Source organism: Pistacia vera, unplaced genomic scaffold (genome assembly GCF_008641045.1).
Source record: "Pistacia vera cultivar Batoury unplaced genomic scaffold, PisVer_v2 Contig94, whole genome shotgun sequence".
Classification (NCBI taxonomy): Eukaryota; Viridiplantae; Streptophyta; class Magnoliopsida; order Sapindales; family Anacardiaceae; genus Pistacia; species Pistacia vera.
Genome location: NW_022196823.1, coordinates 1,700,318 through 1,717,166, shown reverse-complemented (window position 1 = coordinate 1,717,166; position 16,849 = coordinate 1,700,318). Strand labels below are relative to the sequence as shown.

Genomic DNA, 16,849 nt, shown 5'->3' with positions numbered 1-16,849 from the left:
CCATTGTGGTTGTTTATATAAATGTTCCTTCTAATCATTACAGTTTACAAGAGGTCTCGATCTACAATCTGAGATTACAAGTGTTTGTGTTCTGAGAGAATGTTAAACCAATCTCTTTCTAGTAGTGTGTCTTTGTTATTTGCTTTGTAAAATTCGTGTGTCTCTCTAATATTTTATGAGGAGGAGCTGCCTATTAATACCTGTTTTGCTCAAGGTAACGATTACTTTTTGCAAGTGGTCTGTTGTCATGAAGATTCTTCATGCCTTCCCATTCGTTGAGAACTCCCATTTATATCCTTAAATTAAGTGGGACTTGGATAGGTGTGCAAACCAAATTCACCCATGCCTCTTCTTGAGGCAGTTTGGGTTTTGACAACTAATATTCTCATTGTCTTTAGATGTGTGCAAAATTCTGGTTGGTGGAAAGATCTGCTGAATCCTAATTGGTGGAGATGACATAGCACACGTCAGCCCTTATTTTTAGGCATAACAATATATATGAAATTAACTTTTAAATTCATCAAATATATCAAATTAAATTATTAGTTTTTGCAAAAAAATTCCCACAAATACATTTAATAAATTATATATATATTATTTAATTGTACAAAGAACAAAATGAAGAAAGTTTGTATATCTTTTCATATGTTTTATAAAATAAATATCATTTCTAAAATTTGTTTTTCAAATTAAACTTTGTCAATTATTGTGTGTTTCAATACTTCTTACTTAAAAAAAATCATATCAAAAAATATATATATTTGTAAGGACTAGCTTACAGCCCACTGCCACGACCCCGCACTTAAATTGCGGATGCTCAGATGGAGAATCAAACCTCAGATCGTGTGCCTATCTACACTATCCCCAATTCGTTTTGACCATCTAGACTACCACATATGAGTCATATCAAAATATTGAAGTTAGGAAAAAAGATAAATATTAATTTTTTTGTATTTTGATGCATTATTTTAAGGGGTCAAAAATAAACGTGAAATTACAACAAAAGTTATAATAATTTTCTATAAAAGCTAGATAAATCTTTGAATATTTTATTAGTAGAAACTTTATTGTAGTTTATCTTGGAGGTGTTGTTACTTGTGTTGGCTTAATAACTTGTTTATTAGTAAATTTTCTTGGTTTTGTTTCACATTGGTTAAAGTATTATAAATTAATTCCATATCATCAAATACAATTATAAATATATTAATTATAAAAAACATTATAAATAAATACTCATATTTTTGTATAACTTATACCAATATATTATTTATAAGTTTATTTAAAATTATATTGTTAAGTTTAATTGATGTCTTAACCTCCTAGAATGAGTTCGTAGCTACATCCCTGATTACGACAATGTTGGAACACCAAATTTTCACAAACGAATAGCCTTCACTTTGTTTGCTGTTTCAGATACAATCTGTATGTTCTCATCATTTGTTGCCATCATAATGTTTTTGTCCTGCTGTTTCAGATACAATCTGTATGTTCTCATCATTTGTTGCCATCGTAATGTTTTTGTCCATTTTCACTTCACGCTATGCAGAATAATATTTTTTTCAAGCCCTTCCTAGGAAGTTACTACTGTGTCTTGCATTGTTGTTATTCTCTGTAACGTGGACGGTGGTAGCCTTCGCTTGCGCGACTTATCTAGTGTTTTTCGGCAAAAATTCTTATGGATTCATTTTGGTGTTTGTTTCTCTTTGTCTGCCCATGTTCATATTTTCTTCTTCTCAATATCCCCTCTTGTTTTACTTACATGTTTCCACATATCGCCTTATCATTTCCGCAAACAAAACAAACAAGTTGTCTACTAAGTGACATTCCATGTGAGAGAGTTCTGAAATAGATCTTAATTTATGTATCTTTTTATTTTGGTCATTTTGGTACTATAGAGACTACTAACATTGTTGTACTACAAACTCTTAATTGGTGCTGAAAGTTTTAAAGAGGTTATCAAGTGATTGAAACTTATGCAGAATGAGTTGCTTGTTCATATTGTGCATAAGAATTGTTCAAGGCATAAATGAAACATCCATCAAAGCAAAAAAAGAACACACTCATTTTTACATGGTTCAGCAACATGCCTACATCCATAGGACCAAGTCTAGAAGAAGCAAATCCACTATGTAAACTTATGAGTTCAAATACAAAGCAAGAAAAACATAGTTGCAAAACACTCCTTGTTTTCAACACATCATGTAATACTCCGTATTTTCTTTGTGGGTTTTACTTAATTTTATTTATGTGAATCTAGGGGGTAATATGTAAGAATTGAAACTTTTTAGAGATGTTTTAGTAATAACTAATGCATGGTGGGTTATAGGTAGTTTTGCAAGAGTATGTGTGAATTGGAAGTGTGAAATCTTTTAAACACGTTATGAAATTGTTTAAGAGAGGGGTTCCTTTTAATATTGTGTCATGCAAGGGTACATGCATAATTCTCCAGGGTGAGATCATGATAAAACTTAACTTATTTAAAAGGATTTTGGGGTGAAGATGTAAGACTCAAGACTAAGGATGCATGCATAATTGGCCAATGCAATATGGATTAAAGGATTTCTTTAGGAGAATTAGCCCACGGTTTTGGCACATTGTTTTGCCCATGGTTGTGAAATTTTATTAATTTTGAGATGAGGAATGGTGGAGTGGAAAAGAGAGATAGCCGAAAAAAAAAAAAAAAAAAAAAAAAAAGAGAAAAGAGCCAAAGAAGAAGGGAAAAAGAGTGAAGAGAGAGAGAGTGAGTGTCGGCTAAGTGAGGAAGGAGGAGATCTCACATTTTTTCTCAACGGGTAACATGCATGTGATTTTAGAGTGCATATCATTCCACCATTCATACAGTTTGTGCATTTCTTTTTCTCTAAATTCTTGGGTGCTTCGGTTGTTGGTGGAGGAGAAAGGCAAGATCTTTGAGGCAGCTATGCTTTTCGGGTGGAGCTTAAATTTTTTTGAGTGAGTGGAATAGTATTGCATAAAGAATTCATGCATCTACTTTCATCTCCGTTTGATTCTATTTTGTCATATGGGTGCTGACCTTGCTGAATGTTTCTTTTAATTAATGAAATGGGTTTATTATGTGCTAGAGTGGAAGTGGAAGAGAAAGATTTAGTTTAAGAATGTGTAAGATTGTGGCCAGTGCATTTCATTAATGGAATGGTTTAAAATTGTGTTTTATGTAATTTTTTTTAAATCTTTCCTTTGTTATACGGAAGCATGCTATGGTTTGTTGATTGGATTTGGCATTGGGCCTTATTGGTTTACATTGGTATTTTAGTTTATTTTTTGAAACACAATATGTTGTAGATGATTGGAAAGGTTGTGGGTTAGTTATAAAATTGACTTGATTAGAACATGAATATGGGTGGATACTAAATGAATTTTGAATTTATATTTGAATGTTCTGTTAACTTTGTGATGAGTGTATGGCTGGAAATTGGGAATAATGGGCATGAACTGTTGGCCTTATTTGTATAGAATGTGGACGTTTACTTGCCTAAAAGGTTGAGATTGGCTGGATTTTTTGGAGGCATGGGTATGAAATCTGAGCGGGAGGTTTATTTAAAGTGTTGGTATATATATATATATATATTATTTGCTGTATTGTTGTTGCATTGTTGGCTTGATATTGTTGGAGCCTTCAGTGTATTAATTGTGCATTTTCTAACTGCAGACTTGCTTAAACGTGATTTGGTGGTGAGAGTGCTTGAAGTGGTAAAAGGGAATTGATATTAAGGTATAATGGATATGAAGTTAATGAGATTAAATAGTAACAAATAGTCCATTTTTATTTGGAAATTGCAGAAGGAGTGTTTGAATAAAAGTGGAATTGTTTTTTATGGGCACTAGGCTCTTGGCAGCAGGGGTTAATTTTCATGTTAGAAGTTTTGGGACCTTAGCAAAATTGAGATAAATATAGGGTGGTAAATAGAGAATTTTTTACAATACTTTGTGTAATATGTGTGGTGAGCGCTTGTATTCATGATTACATCCTTTATTGAATAATCATATTATATTTTTATATGCAAGGCATGCATGATGCATATTTGAATGAATTGTGGATGCATGGATTATGTTATGTTTGACTCCCGATTGGAAATCCGTACCCTATCCACCCTCCAACATAGCTAGTATTGACATTATCCTCATGCGCGCATGAGATGGTCCGTCCTCACCGAACCATTGGTTATCCTACAGACACAGACGGACGCCTGACGAGCTCCAGGCGGGATTAACACCAGGCGGTTATTGGCCGGTGTGGATTTTTGGACGCCCGGAGGGTAAGACTGTGGGCGAGATTATTTTTGATACCATTCATGACACCCCGAGGTAGACTGTGGTTGAGCATGGTTATCCAATGATGTTCTGTACCACCCGAGGTAGACTGCGGATGGTGCCACCCCGAGGGTAGACTGTGGGTGGTGTACTTCATGTCTGAGTTAGGGACTGGTTCAGATAGTTGATCTTGGCCCCTAAGTGCTATTAGGTGGTGATAATTGATTTATTTTATATTAGTGGTTTGTTGTGATTTCATGCAGCCGAGAATAATATATATACACTGTTGTTTCCTTATCATGTAAGTGCTAGTGTTTTGTGGCATACATTATTCATAATGTTTTCAAAGTTAAAGTTATTTTGTATAAAACTATATATCCGCTCACTGGGCTTCCCAGCTCACTGTTTTATGTTTCCTCCCCAGGACCGTAGATCGGCGTTCGTGTGGAGCAGTACTCAACGCTCTAGGTTGGCCTTGACGCATGATGATTGCATCTTTTTACAACTTTAGTGACTCTGATACTATGTTTTCTTTGTAACTGGATTTCAATTCCTGTTTTTAGAATAATATTTTGTGTATTTCCACTTCTAAACCTAAACATGCAAATGTACTACTTTTCACTTTCGTACTATAGACAAATGTTTTTTATTGAATATTTTTTTATAAAGAGTTTTCACCTTCCTTTCGGGATCTTGAGTCTCCTGGAGCGCCCGGATCCAGTGGGATGGAACTCGGGAGGGGGCGGACACATCAATCTTCTTTTCTTCAGTTGAACTTCAGCCACCATAGCAAACTTCATATTGAGACCATCAGGTCAACGTGAGCTCCTCTCAAGTTTCAATAGTGAAGAATCAACTTCAAAACAACAGCTTGCATACATCCAAGCTCACATGGAACCATTTTCCATGATGTGTCACAACAAGACAATGTAAGAGAAGGTAATTTCAAGCCTACCAAAGCATATGAGAAACCTTGAACAATATAAAAACCTTGAGGATATTCAATGATAATTAGAGGAAAATAGGTTTCTTAACGAAGACCATAAAAATATAATTTATAGAGAACCATGCGCCAAGGGTTAGGGGCAAAAAAGTTAAAGTAAAACTTTTGTTTTGTGCCTTTTAGAAAAGAATCTTTGGGACCACAACCAAAGCAAAACAACTTTTATAGTACATCAAATTATATGAGGACATGTGTAAATGGACCACAAACAAATATTTTAAAAGATAATAATTTGTTTATTTGCAAATCAGTGCGATATGTGCTTTGTGAAAAAAATCTGCTAGATGCGTTGTGACTACACAAACTCTGAAATGCCTACACCGAGGACGTAAGTTGACAAAAAAACTTACAAGTGCATTGAAAAGCTAGTATTTTTTGAAGAGCATTTGAATCATGATGTACTAATCCTCTACCATGATTTTGTACTAAAAACGAAGAGGAAATGTTCAAAATCATCAACAACCCATTATATTTTCTGAGCACCCATTTAATGGAGTTTGGAGAGCTCTGACCACATGGCTATCTCACAACTTGTTCTGGTTAGTTTAATTAAACTCTACAATACAACTTAGGCATTTTTTTTCAAGCCATTGGAAAATGCTACCCAAGGAACCCATCGGTGATCAATTATGATAAATGGGAAAGCTAGCTCAAGGGAGGAAGAAGCCCACCACATATTGGTGATAAGGACAAGTACAATTTCTTACACAATTCTCTTTATACTCTGCGGAAGAACATAGTCACAGCTTGGATTATTCAAATCTTGCAATTGAAATACAAAAGCCTGATATTTGTAGTTCATACATTTAGATTAATTTCTCTTAGATCGCTTCAAATTGTCATATTTTTAAGGAAAAAGAACTTACTCAATTATACAACATTTTCCAATAACAATATATAACGGATCGTGATTAATATTATTTTTTCTTTTCTGAAATTCATAAATGTATGTGGCTCAATCTTGTATTTCGACTGAATTAGTTCATTTTTTTTTCGGGTATTTCTAGTTTTTTTTTTGAATCTCAATCCCTCCTTACAATAACCTAATGGAAAATAGTTAAACTTAGAGATCAAAGGCTGAATTAAGAGAAAGATCTGGTCGTCTCCTTTCTCAATAATTTAAAACAAGAAAAAAACCAAGTAATTGTTTGCGATTGGTTAACACACTTCAGTGCTTAGTAACCCATTTTAAAGACGCAGTGAATGATTTACCAAGTTGTGTTAATACAATCAGGTTTACAACAAATCAATAATAATCAAGCAATAATGTAAAGCACACCAGCATATACATGGTTTGACTAAATCCCACTTTTAGCCTACATCCATGGGACCTTCGTCTAGATCGAAGCAATCCACTAAAAAAAACATTACAAGATATAGTTCAAAGTGATCTAAGATCAGTAAAAGACTCCTTGTTCAACTTTACACTTAGCACCATACTCTGAATCTCTAATGTCTTGTTGCACCAGGATCTTTCACCTAGGTTCACTTCTGGAAAATGCTTGGCTCCACCTGTAAGTATGATCTACCATATGCATGGAAAACAAAAATTTAATCGGTAATCTATTACTTTCTTTGCCTAGATCCAGTATAGATTATATTGTTACTGTTTATAAACAAAAATCTGTATAAAGTAAATCCATTCAAGATTAGAATTCTTACGTATGTTTAGAGATCATCCGAATATCTCTGACTTTGGACATGAACACTGTTCACGTGATTTTTCGCCAATCGATCCAAAGTAGGATTGCATTCACGGAAGTCCACACGAAGATAATCCGCAGAACCCTTGATTATTGGCTAGAACAATCAGGGCTTCAGAATCAAGAAAGAAGAAAAGAAAGTTTTTTTTTGCGAGAGAGAGAAGAGAGGGTGGCTAGGGTTTTAATTGATGAAATATTCCCATATGTTTTAATTTAAGTTGCACTATATAGTGCAACAATTAAAACCCTATTCCATTAGTAATAGCCATGGGCTCCAACCCTAGTTTACCTTGCAACCAAACACACCCTTTTGGTATTTATTAATAATTATTATTATATTAAATCAATTAATAATAATATAATAATATTTATTAATAATAATAATTTCATTTCAATATGTACAAAGATATATTAAATATAATCTCACTAATTTAATTTTAACATTAAAATTAAATACGGCAACAACCTCGCAAATTTAATTGCATTGTGAAATTACCAAAATACCCTTCTCACAAATTGATTCTTAAATTATTTTTAGGTGTGTGACCTGTAGGCTCCTCATCATATCAGCAATGTGTAGTATCGCGATTAAAATCAATTAATATCTCACTACACATAGACCAATTAGCCCTAGCAAGGAATCATGACCACCTGATAGATTCAGATTCAGTGAAACCGAGCCTGCAATGGTTTGGTTACCGTGAAATCAAATCCTTTCATCAACTGTTATTTCATCGAGACTGAGGTACATTATAGTGTCAACCTCAGATATCCTCGACATGTTTGTATTCAGTTATTGGACCAATGACAGGAATATTAGATGGATTGACATCAACTTAATCCCACTATGGCAAGTTAATCCCACAACTCTCTGAAAATTAGAGCACCAATGGAAAAGATATTACAGATTTAAAAGAAAAACAAACAAGGAGAAGATGAACTTCCTTTTACCTCAAAGATGAAGGATGAAAGTGTTTAGCACAAAACATATGGGAAACCTTTACGAAAACAACTCTCTGAAAGTTTCAGAGCACAAGGCAAAAACAAACATAAAAGTTAGTTCCACAATGAGTAAGAATGAGAAGATATAACCAATTGCAAACAAAGGCTGACATATGTTGTCCAAAAATAGAAAATTCCATTTATCTTTTGGGACCACAACCAAAAGGGGAAAGGCTGATTTTCCCTGGACCAGTAAAGGATATTGGACACCTGTAAGTGGTCCAAATGACAGCACAAAAGATGCAAGAAATACCTTAGCTTTTAAGGACAAAAACATAACTTATGAAAAATGAGTTGACAGCATGTTACACAACAGAAAGATGTCACACACACGAAGTAAATGCGAAATGAATGCAACATGCATATGTTTGACATAAGTGTGCAACCACACATCCACTGTGAACATGCATGAAATGAAAATGCAAAAGGCATAAGTCTGACATAGCTGAACACGCGGAGACAAAAACAATCCAACTTTTTGTTGGACCACAAACATGTGTTTTCTCTTTCTTGCAGGACCACAGACAAAGTCTACAACCACTTAGACCACATAAGGAAATTATACAATGTAAAGTTAGCTCTCACAAGAATATCATGAATTAAATAAACTTGATGGGCAAGACAACAAAGAGAAAATGCCACATGGCAAAATTGTTCACCATAACATAAGTTTGACAAAATATCAACAATCTCCCCCTTGTCAAACTTATGAACAAAGCACTAAATGATCAAAGATCAATACGTACCTATTCACAAAAACAACCAGCATCACATAAAGAGAGACAATATCAACAAACAATAAGAGTGTCATAAACAAATCATGAAAAGCAAATATGACACTAAAAACCATAAATGGTTCAGCATATTTAACAAACAAGGAAAAAGCAAACCCCCCTTAGAGAGTCAACATGAAACAAAAGTAACTTCATTAGTTCAGCCAAAGAGAACAACCAAAAAGAGATCAAATATGCAGTAAAAAAAAATAACAACTAAAAAATAACATATCCAACTTCCAACTCCACTCCCCCTCAATTCAACATCCTCTCCCCCTTTTTGTTCATAAGGTTTGAACCACCTCAATGGTGACTTGATCAACGAGTGGAAGAAAATAAGATTAGAGCAAAGACTTGAAAAAAAAAATCAGGGACATGCAAAGGTTTATACGCAGACAGAGTGTGATAATGATAAAAACAAAAACCCTAAAAACGAGATTTACTTAAATAAGGGCTCTACTCAAACAGATGTGCGCACAACGTGACGTGTGGGCACACACAAATGACTCAACAAAGTGTGAGCATTCAACATATGTAGCACACAAGGGCAGACATCAAGAAAACAAGCCTTTTAAACAAGTTGTAAGCACAACACCCCAATTTGACAGCAAATTCCAAAAGCATCAGACTTTTTTACAAAAAGAAAGATAATTAAATAAATTTAAATAATGAAATGCTTCACGGAATTTTTGAAGATCAAGACAGTCAATCTGTGCAGAACAACCTAAAGATCAAATTTTCAATCTTAAAGGCACAAAAACTCACTACGGAAGTTTGTCAACATAGTGCAATCAAAACACACTTCCTTAATCACACACAGTGAGATAATCTTCAAGAGCTTGTCCTTAGTGAGTGATAGTGTCCTCAAGGGGGTAAAATGACACATTGGTCAATTTTAAATTTTTGCAGAATAAGCTCCCTCTTCCCTCATGCCCAACTATATTTTGTATTTTTTTTTATCAGCACAGTAAATAAAATTTTTTTCTTTTCATTTTGATCAAAGGGCAAATAACTCTCATAAGTGTAACCAAAATGTAGCTTTCACACTTGCACGAAGGTTGTCCTCTTAATGGAGATTTTCCAAAATATAGGGGTCTCTACAAGTCAGAAAATTACTCAAAACAACTTTCACACTTCATGCAAGGTAGCTCTTTCATAATGGTGACAAGAATGGACAATCAACTCATGATGCAATAAGGTCATGTTATAGAGAGAGTCTCAGTAGACACAACATATCAGAGTTAGCACATAGATAAGATAAAATTAATGACAATTAGAGTGCTAGCACAGATCAAGGAATCTTGACAAACAAAAATAAAAGTAGCATGTTCATGCTTTATTCATCGACTAAAATGAAAAACTATTCAAGTTGAAGTAGTCTAATGGACTTCCTTAAGAAAGCAATAGTCAAGTGCTTTTGTAAATAAATCAGCCAATTGGGATTTTGTGTTCACATGAGCAAGTGCAATGATGTTCTCCCTAACTAACTCTCTAATGAAATGATGTCTTATGTCAATGTGCTTAGTCCTAGAATGATGAGTTGGATTCTTAGAGATGTTAATGGCACTCGTGTTATCACAAAAAATAGTCACACAATCTTGATCAACACCATGATCATTCAATATTTGCTTTAACTATAAAGTTTGAGTGCAACAACTCCCTTTGGTAATGTACTCATCCTCAGCAATGGATAGAGAGATTGCATTTTTCTTCTTGCTGTATCATGTCACAAGATTGTTTCCAAGATAGAAACATCCACCCGAAGTACTCTTCCTATCATCCAAACTTCCTGCTCAATCTGCATCACTGTATCCAACTAAGCAACTATTGGAATCAAATGAGTACCAAAGGACAAAATCACACGTACTTGAAACATATTTCATGATTTTTTTCATTGCATTCAAGTGCAATTTAGATTGATTACTTTGAAACCTGGCACAAACGCCAAAACTAAAACAAATATCAGGCCGACTTGCAATTAAGTAAAGAAGACTTCCAATCATGCTTTGGTATATCTTACTGTCTACCTTTTTACAGTGTTTGTCTTTGTATAGCTTAAGGGTAGCACTCATGGGGGTTCTAGCATGCTTTGCATTCTCGAGACAAAATCTTTTCAACATGTTTTTAGTATACTTTGATTGGGAAACAAACATTCCATTATTCATTTGTTTAATTTGAAGTCCAAGAAACATATTCAATTCCCCTACCATACTCATCTCAAACTCATTTTCATCAGAGTAATGAATTCAAGTGCATGTGAATGAGATGTAAAACCAAACACACTGTCATCAACGTAAATTTATGCACACATGATTTCAATTTTAACACGCTTAATGAAAAGGGTTTTGTCGGCATTACCTCATTCATAGTTATGCTCGAGAAGAAAAGTTGTCAACCTTTCATACCAAGCCCGTGAGGCTTGTTTTGAACCATAGAGAGCTTTCTTCAATCTGAATACATGATCAGGTTTGTGGGGATCTTGAAAGTCAGTCGATTGTTCAACATATACTTCTCTAGTGAGCATTCCATTCAAGAAGGTGCTTTTGACATCCATTTGGAATAATTTGATCTTGAGGTAGCAGGCAACAAACATTAGCAACTGGATTGATTCAAGTTGAGCAACAACGGTGAAGGTTTCATCAAAGTTGATTCCTTCAACTTGTGTATATCCTTGAGCTACAAGGCTAGCTTTGTTCCTGACAACATTACCAAACTCATCAGTTTTATTTTTGAAAACCCATTTGGTACCTATTATGTTGATTCCCTCAGGCCTAGATATAAGCATCCGCACATCATTCCTTTCAAATTTTTCTAGTTCTTCATGCATGGCCTCAATCTAATTTTCATTTTCCAAAGCCTGTTTGACATTATTCGGTTCTGTAGGAGACATATAGCACATATGATTAATTTCATTTTCTCTTCTCCTCTTTGTAACCATTACCTCATTTGGATCTCTAATCACGGTTGAAAGTGGATGAGCTTTTTGAATGCATGTTGGTGGATCTTTTCTTCTTTGGTTTCTCCTTTGAATGTTTTCATCAAAAAGATCAATAACTAGCTTTATCTTTTCATTTTGCAATGATGAATTAGTAGATGATTCTTTGCATGGAGCAGATCCTGTTGCTATAGCACCAAGAGCAGGTGACAACACATTTGCCGAAAGTTTAGGTTCAGGAGATTCAACAGTGTTCACACTATCTTGTGTGGGCACAGAGGAATAAATATGTCCTGAATTTCACATTCTTGAGAATATTCTGAAAAATATTCTACATCACTAAACACAACATTAATGGATTTTAAGACTTTTTTAGAACGCATGTTATAGATCCTAAATGCACGGCTATTGGAAGATTATCCAATAAAAACTCCTTTATCACTCATAGAATCAAACTTACCTAAATTCTCTCTATCATTCAAAATGTAACATTTGCATCCAAACACATGAAAATATGAGAGATTAGGTTTCTTACCTTTCCACAGCTCATAGGGAGTTTGAACAGTACCTTTTCAAAGGTAAACTCTATTGGAAATATGACATGCCGTGTTAATGGCTTCTGCCTAAAGTCTTGTAGGTAGCTTTTTGGCATTAAGTATTACCCTAACCATCTCTTGAAGCACTCTGTTTTTCCTTTCCACAACACCATTTTGTTGAGGTGTTTTTGGTGCTGAAAATTCATGAAATATGCCTTGCAATTCACAAAAATTAGCAAAATCATCATTCTCAAATTTCTTTCCATGGTCACTCCTAATTCTCACAATCTTTGTAGCGTTAGAACTCTTCTCAACAAGCAATCTTTTAGCCAATTTCTGAAAAGCATTAAAAGAATCAGATTTCTCACACAAAAAATCAACCCAAGCATACCTTGAAAAATCATCACCACAAAAAAACACATACCTCTTACCTCCTAAACTCTCGCTTTGCATAAGACCCATTAGATCCATATGGAGCAATTCCAAAACACATGAGGTATTGAGATTTGAGAAAGTTTTATGAGATATTCTGGTTTGTTTACCTTGGTGGCATGGACCACACACATCACCTTTTGGAAGTTCAAGCTTCGGTAGTTCTTTAACCACTTCCTTCTTTGAGAGTCTTACCAAGTCCTTGAAGTTCATGTGATCAAGCTTCTCATGCCACAAGTTAGTGAAATCTGTTTTTTAACTAAAACATGACACACGGTTAGAAAGCAAGTAACAATTGTCATTTGACATTTTTCCCTCAAGTAGAGAAACACCTTTACCATTCAAGATTTGACACTTGTTCTTTGAGAATTGAACCACAAAATTTTTGTCACAAATTTAACCAATACAAATCAAATTACCTTTCAAACCATCAACAAGTAAGACATCATTCAAAACAGGAAAATCAAGTAAAACAATTGATCCTTTGCCAAGAATTTTACCTTTCTTCCCATTTCCATAAGTGATATGTCCACTATCAACCGATTCAAGTCCAGTCAATAGAGATTTATTACCTATCATTTTGAAATGCAAGCAAAGAAGTATGAGACACAAAACAGTTCACATCAGCCTTAGGTTTCCAAACTTTTTTTGAAAGAAAAACCATTATTAGTATTATGATTTACACTGGCAACAAAACTATGTTTTTTAAAAACTTTCTTCAAATAAGCAATGAATCTGAAGCATTTGGGTCTGATGTAACCTTTCCTGTTACAAAAATGACAAATAGGAATGAATTTTGATACCTTTGCACCTTGTCTCATAGCAGTGCCTTCTGTAGGAGTTCTGGTGGCTTTCACAAACATGTTAGCACCAGCTTTCGATGTGTTAGCACCAGGACTGAAGCCCGAACCACATCAATCTCTGAAGGGCTTTCCTTGACTAAGTACTTCATCAAGCTTAAGAGAACCTACATTCAACTTATTAATGATGGGCTTAGCCTCAGTTAGTTCAGCAGTAAGAGCAACTATTTTTTCGGACAAGACTTTCTTTTATTTCAACAAGGAACCATTCTCAATACCAAGAGATTGCAACTTTTTCACAGCCTTTAGCCATTGGTCACACATCTTATCATATGCTTCTTGTTGCTCAGCATAGGTATCTTCAATGTCGTCTGAAACTTCACTCTTACCATCTTCTTGATTCACAATGAAGGCTAAAACATTCTCATCATCACCCTCATCATCATGCTCACTCTCACTCTCACTCAAAGTGGCACCCATGGTTTTACCTTTCTTCCTTTTTAGTGTGTTAGCACACTCAGATTGTATGTGCCTGAAGCCCTCACATTCAAATCACTTGATACCTTTATTTTTCTTTTCTTTATCACTTGAAAATTTCTTTGTAAAGGTACTAGGGTTTTGATGGTCATAAGGCTTTTTCACAAAAGGTTTTTGGCCATAACCACTATTATGATGCTTTGTCATGTTTTTCGTTAAAAACTTTGAAAAATTGTTTGTAAGTAAAGCACAATTTTCATCATCCAAAGAACTCAAAACATAGTCATCAAAAGGATCAGAATCAACCTCATGTTTGAGAGCCAAACCTTTGCTCAGTTTCTGTTTTTCCCATCGTTGCAGATTCAACTCATAGGTTTGGAGAGAGCCAATGAGTTCATCAATGTCCATAGCATGTAAATCTCAACATTCTTTAATGGTGGTGACCTTTGATATAAATCTCTAGGGCAAAGAGCAAAACACTTTCCTGACAAGTTCGGCATTAGTATATGTTTTTCCCAAAGCAAAACATTCATTAGAAATATCACAAACTCTACTATAAAAATTAGTTATAGTCTCATCCTCTTCCATGTTCAAATTTTCAAAATCAGTGACAAGTCTTCTAAACCTATTTCTTTTAACAACACTAGTTCCCTCATTCTTGACTTGAAGCCTATCCCAAGCATCTTTAGCAAGCTCACAATTAGCTATGACTTTCATTTGGTTCACATTAATAGCATTAAAAAGTGCATGAAGGGCTTTAGAGTTATAATTAGTGAGAGTTATTTCATCAGTAGTCCAACTATCAACAAGTTTTGGTCTAGACACTTCATTTTCAATAATAACCGGGGCCGCCTAACCATTCACAACTGTGGATCAAACTCTTTCATTTATAGATTTAAGGAAGACACACATCCTAGGTCTCCATGTGTAATAGTTAGGTCCTTCTAATAGAGGTCTATGGGTAGATCCACCTTCAATGAAGAAATTCATGACGAAAAACAATCAGACAGATGCTAACACACAAATGGAAGTATACACACAAACAAACAACGGATCTGAAGTAAAAACGCAATACATAACATATTTCGTCCACTAGCCAGATCACTCAAATGCAAACTAAAAAAAGTAAGATGGCTAAGGGTCTATTGAAGTAACTTATCAGAATTTGCTCTGATACCACTTGCTGGGGATTGGTTAACACACTTCAGTGTTTAAGTACCCATTTTAAAGACGCAGCGGAATGATTTACTAAGTTGTGTTAATACAATCAAGTTTACAACAAATCAATAATAATCAAGAAGTAAATGTTAAGCACACCAGCATATACATGGTTTGGCTAAATCCACTTTTAGCCTACATCCATGGGGCCTCGTCCAGATCGAAGCAAATCCACTAATCAACAAACATTACAAGATATAGTTCAAAGTTGATCTAAGATACAGTAAAAAGAATTCCCTGTTCAACTTTACACTTAGCACCACACTCTGAATCTCTAATGTCTTGTTGCACCAAGGATCTCTTCACAACAGTTTCACTCTTGGAAAACACTTGAGCCCACCCAAGCTTCAGTCATTGAAGACACTCTCTAGCATTAGCAAAGAAACCATGTTCCAGCTGCCATTCAACAATGAAGATAAACAAGAAAGTTTCTAGCACAAACCCATATAAAAGAACCCAACCAAGAACAACTCTCTGAAAAGTTCAGAGCACCAATGAAATAGATATTCAGGTTCAAAAAGAAAAAAACAAACAAGGAAGAAGACAAACTTCCTTTTAGCTTAACAAAGATGAAGGATGATAAGTGTTTAGCACAAAAACATATGGGAAACCTTTACAGAAAAAACTCTCTGAAAGTTTCAGAGCACAAGGCAAGAACAAACATAAAGGTTAGTTCACAAATGAGCAAGAATGAAGAAGTTATAGACCAATTTCTTGCTCCCCAATTCTTGCTAAGTCAGCAAACAAGGGCTGACATATGTTGGTCCAAAAATGGAAAAGATTCCATCTATCTTTTGGGACCACAACCAAAATGGGAAAATACTGATTTTCCCTGGACCACTAAAGGATATTGGGACACTTGTAAGTGGTCCAAATGATAGCACAAAAGATATAAAGAAAATACCTTAGCTGTTAAGGATAAAAACGCAACTTATGAAAAATGAGTTAGACATGTGATGTTAGCACAACAGAAATCTGTGCACACACACACGAAGTAAAATGCAAAATGAATTGCAATATGCATATGTCTGACATAAGTGTACAAGCACACATCCATTATGAACACACATGAAATGAAAATGCAAAAGGCATAATTCTGACATAGTTGAACACGTGGAGGACAAAAACAATTCCAACTTTTTGTTGCACAAACATGTGTTTTCTCTTTCTTGCAGGATCACAGACAAAGTCTTACAACCTCTTTGGACCACATAAGGAAATCGTGATATATGTAAAGTTAGCTCTTACAAGAATATCATGAATCAAAATAAACTTGATGGGCAAGACAACAAAGAGAAAATACCATATGGCAAAATGTGTTACTATAACATAAGTTTGACAAAAATATCAACAGTAACAATAAATATACTTAATCTATTTCTTCAAAATATGGAAAAGAATTGTCAGGGCTTAGGCCCCGTGTTTTCACCCCGTCTTAACTTGTATAAGAGAGACAAAGAATAAATTAAAGTTTATTTGATTCACTGGCTGTAAAAACAATGAAAGATGAAAGACAAAGAATCACCCCGTTTTTTTTTCAAGAAGGAAAGTAAAAACAAAACAAGTATTTTTTCAATTTTTTTATTGTACAACTAATGCTATACATATAAAATTTGGATCCCATTGCCAGGTTCAAAGTAATGTGCTTGCTTATACGGTAACATTACATTAATTTTAAGATGATGGAATTTGTGTTAA

At 34.6% G+C, this 16,849-nt stretch overlaps 1 protein-coding gene across 1 annotated transcript; it reads right to left on the bottom strand.

Annotated features, from left to right (window-relative positions):
* Window positions 1-11,112: 11,112 nt before the first annotated feature.
* Window positions 11,113-13,936, bottom strand: LOC116120572. Its single transcript, XM_031406518.1, has 5 exons — window positions 13,735-13,936; window positions 13,085-13,228; window positions 12,767-12,904; window positions 11,813-11,981; window positions 11,113-11,449 (listed from the first exon to the last, which is right to left on the bottom strand). The coding sequence occupies exons 1-5, from the start codon at window positions 13,934-13,936 to the stop codon at window positions 11,113-11,115; spliced, it is 990 nt and encodes a 329-aa protein (XP_031262378.1).
* Between the last annotated feature and the right edge of the window lie 2,913 nt (window positions 13,937-16,849).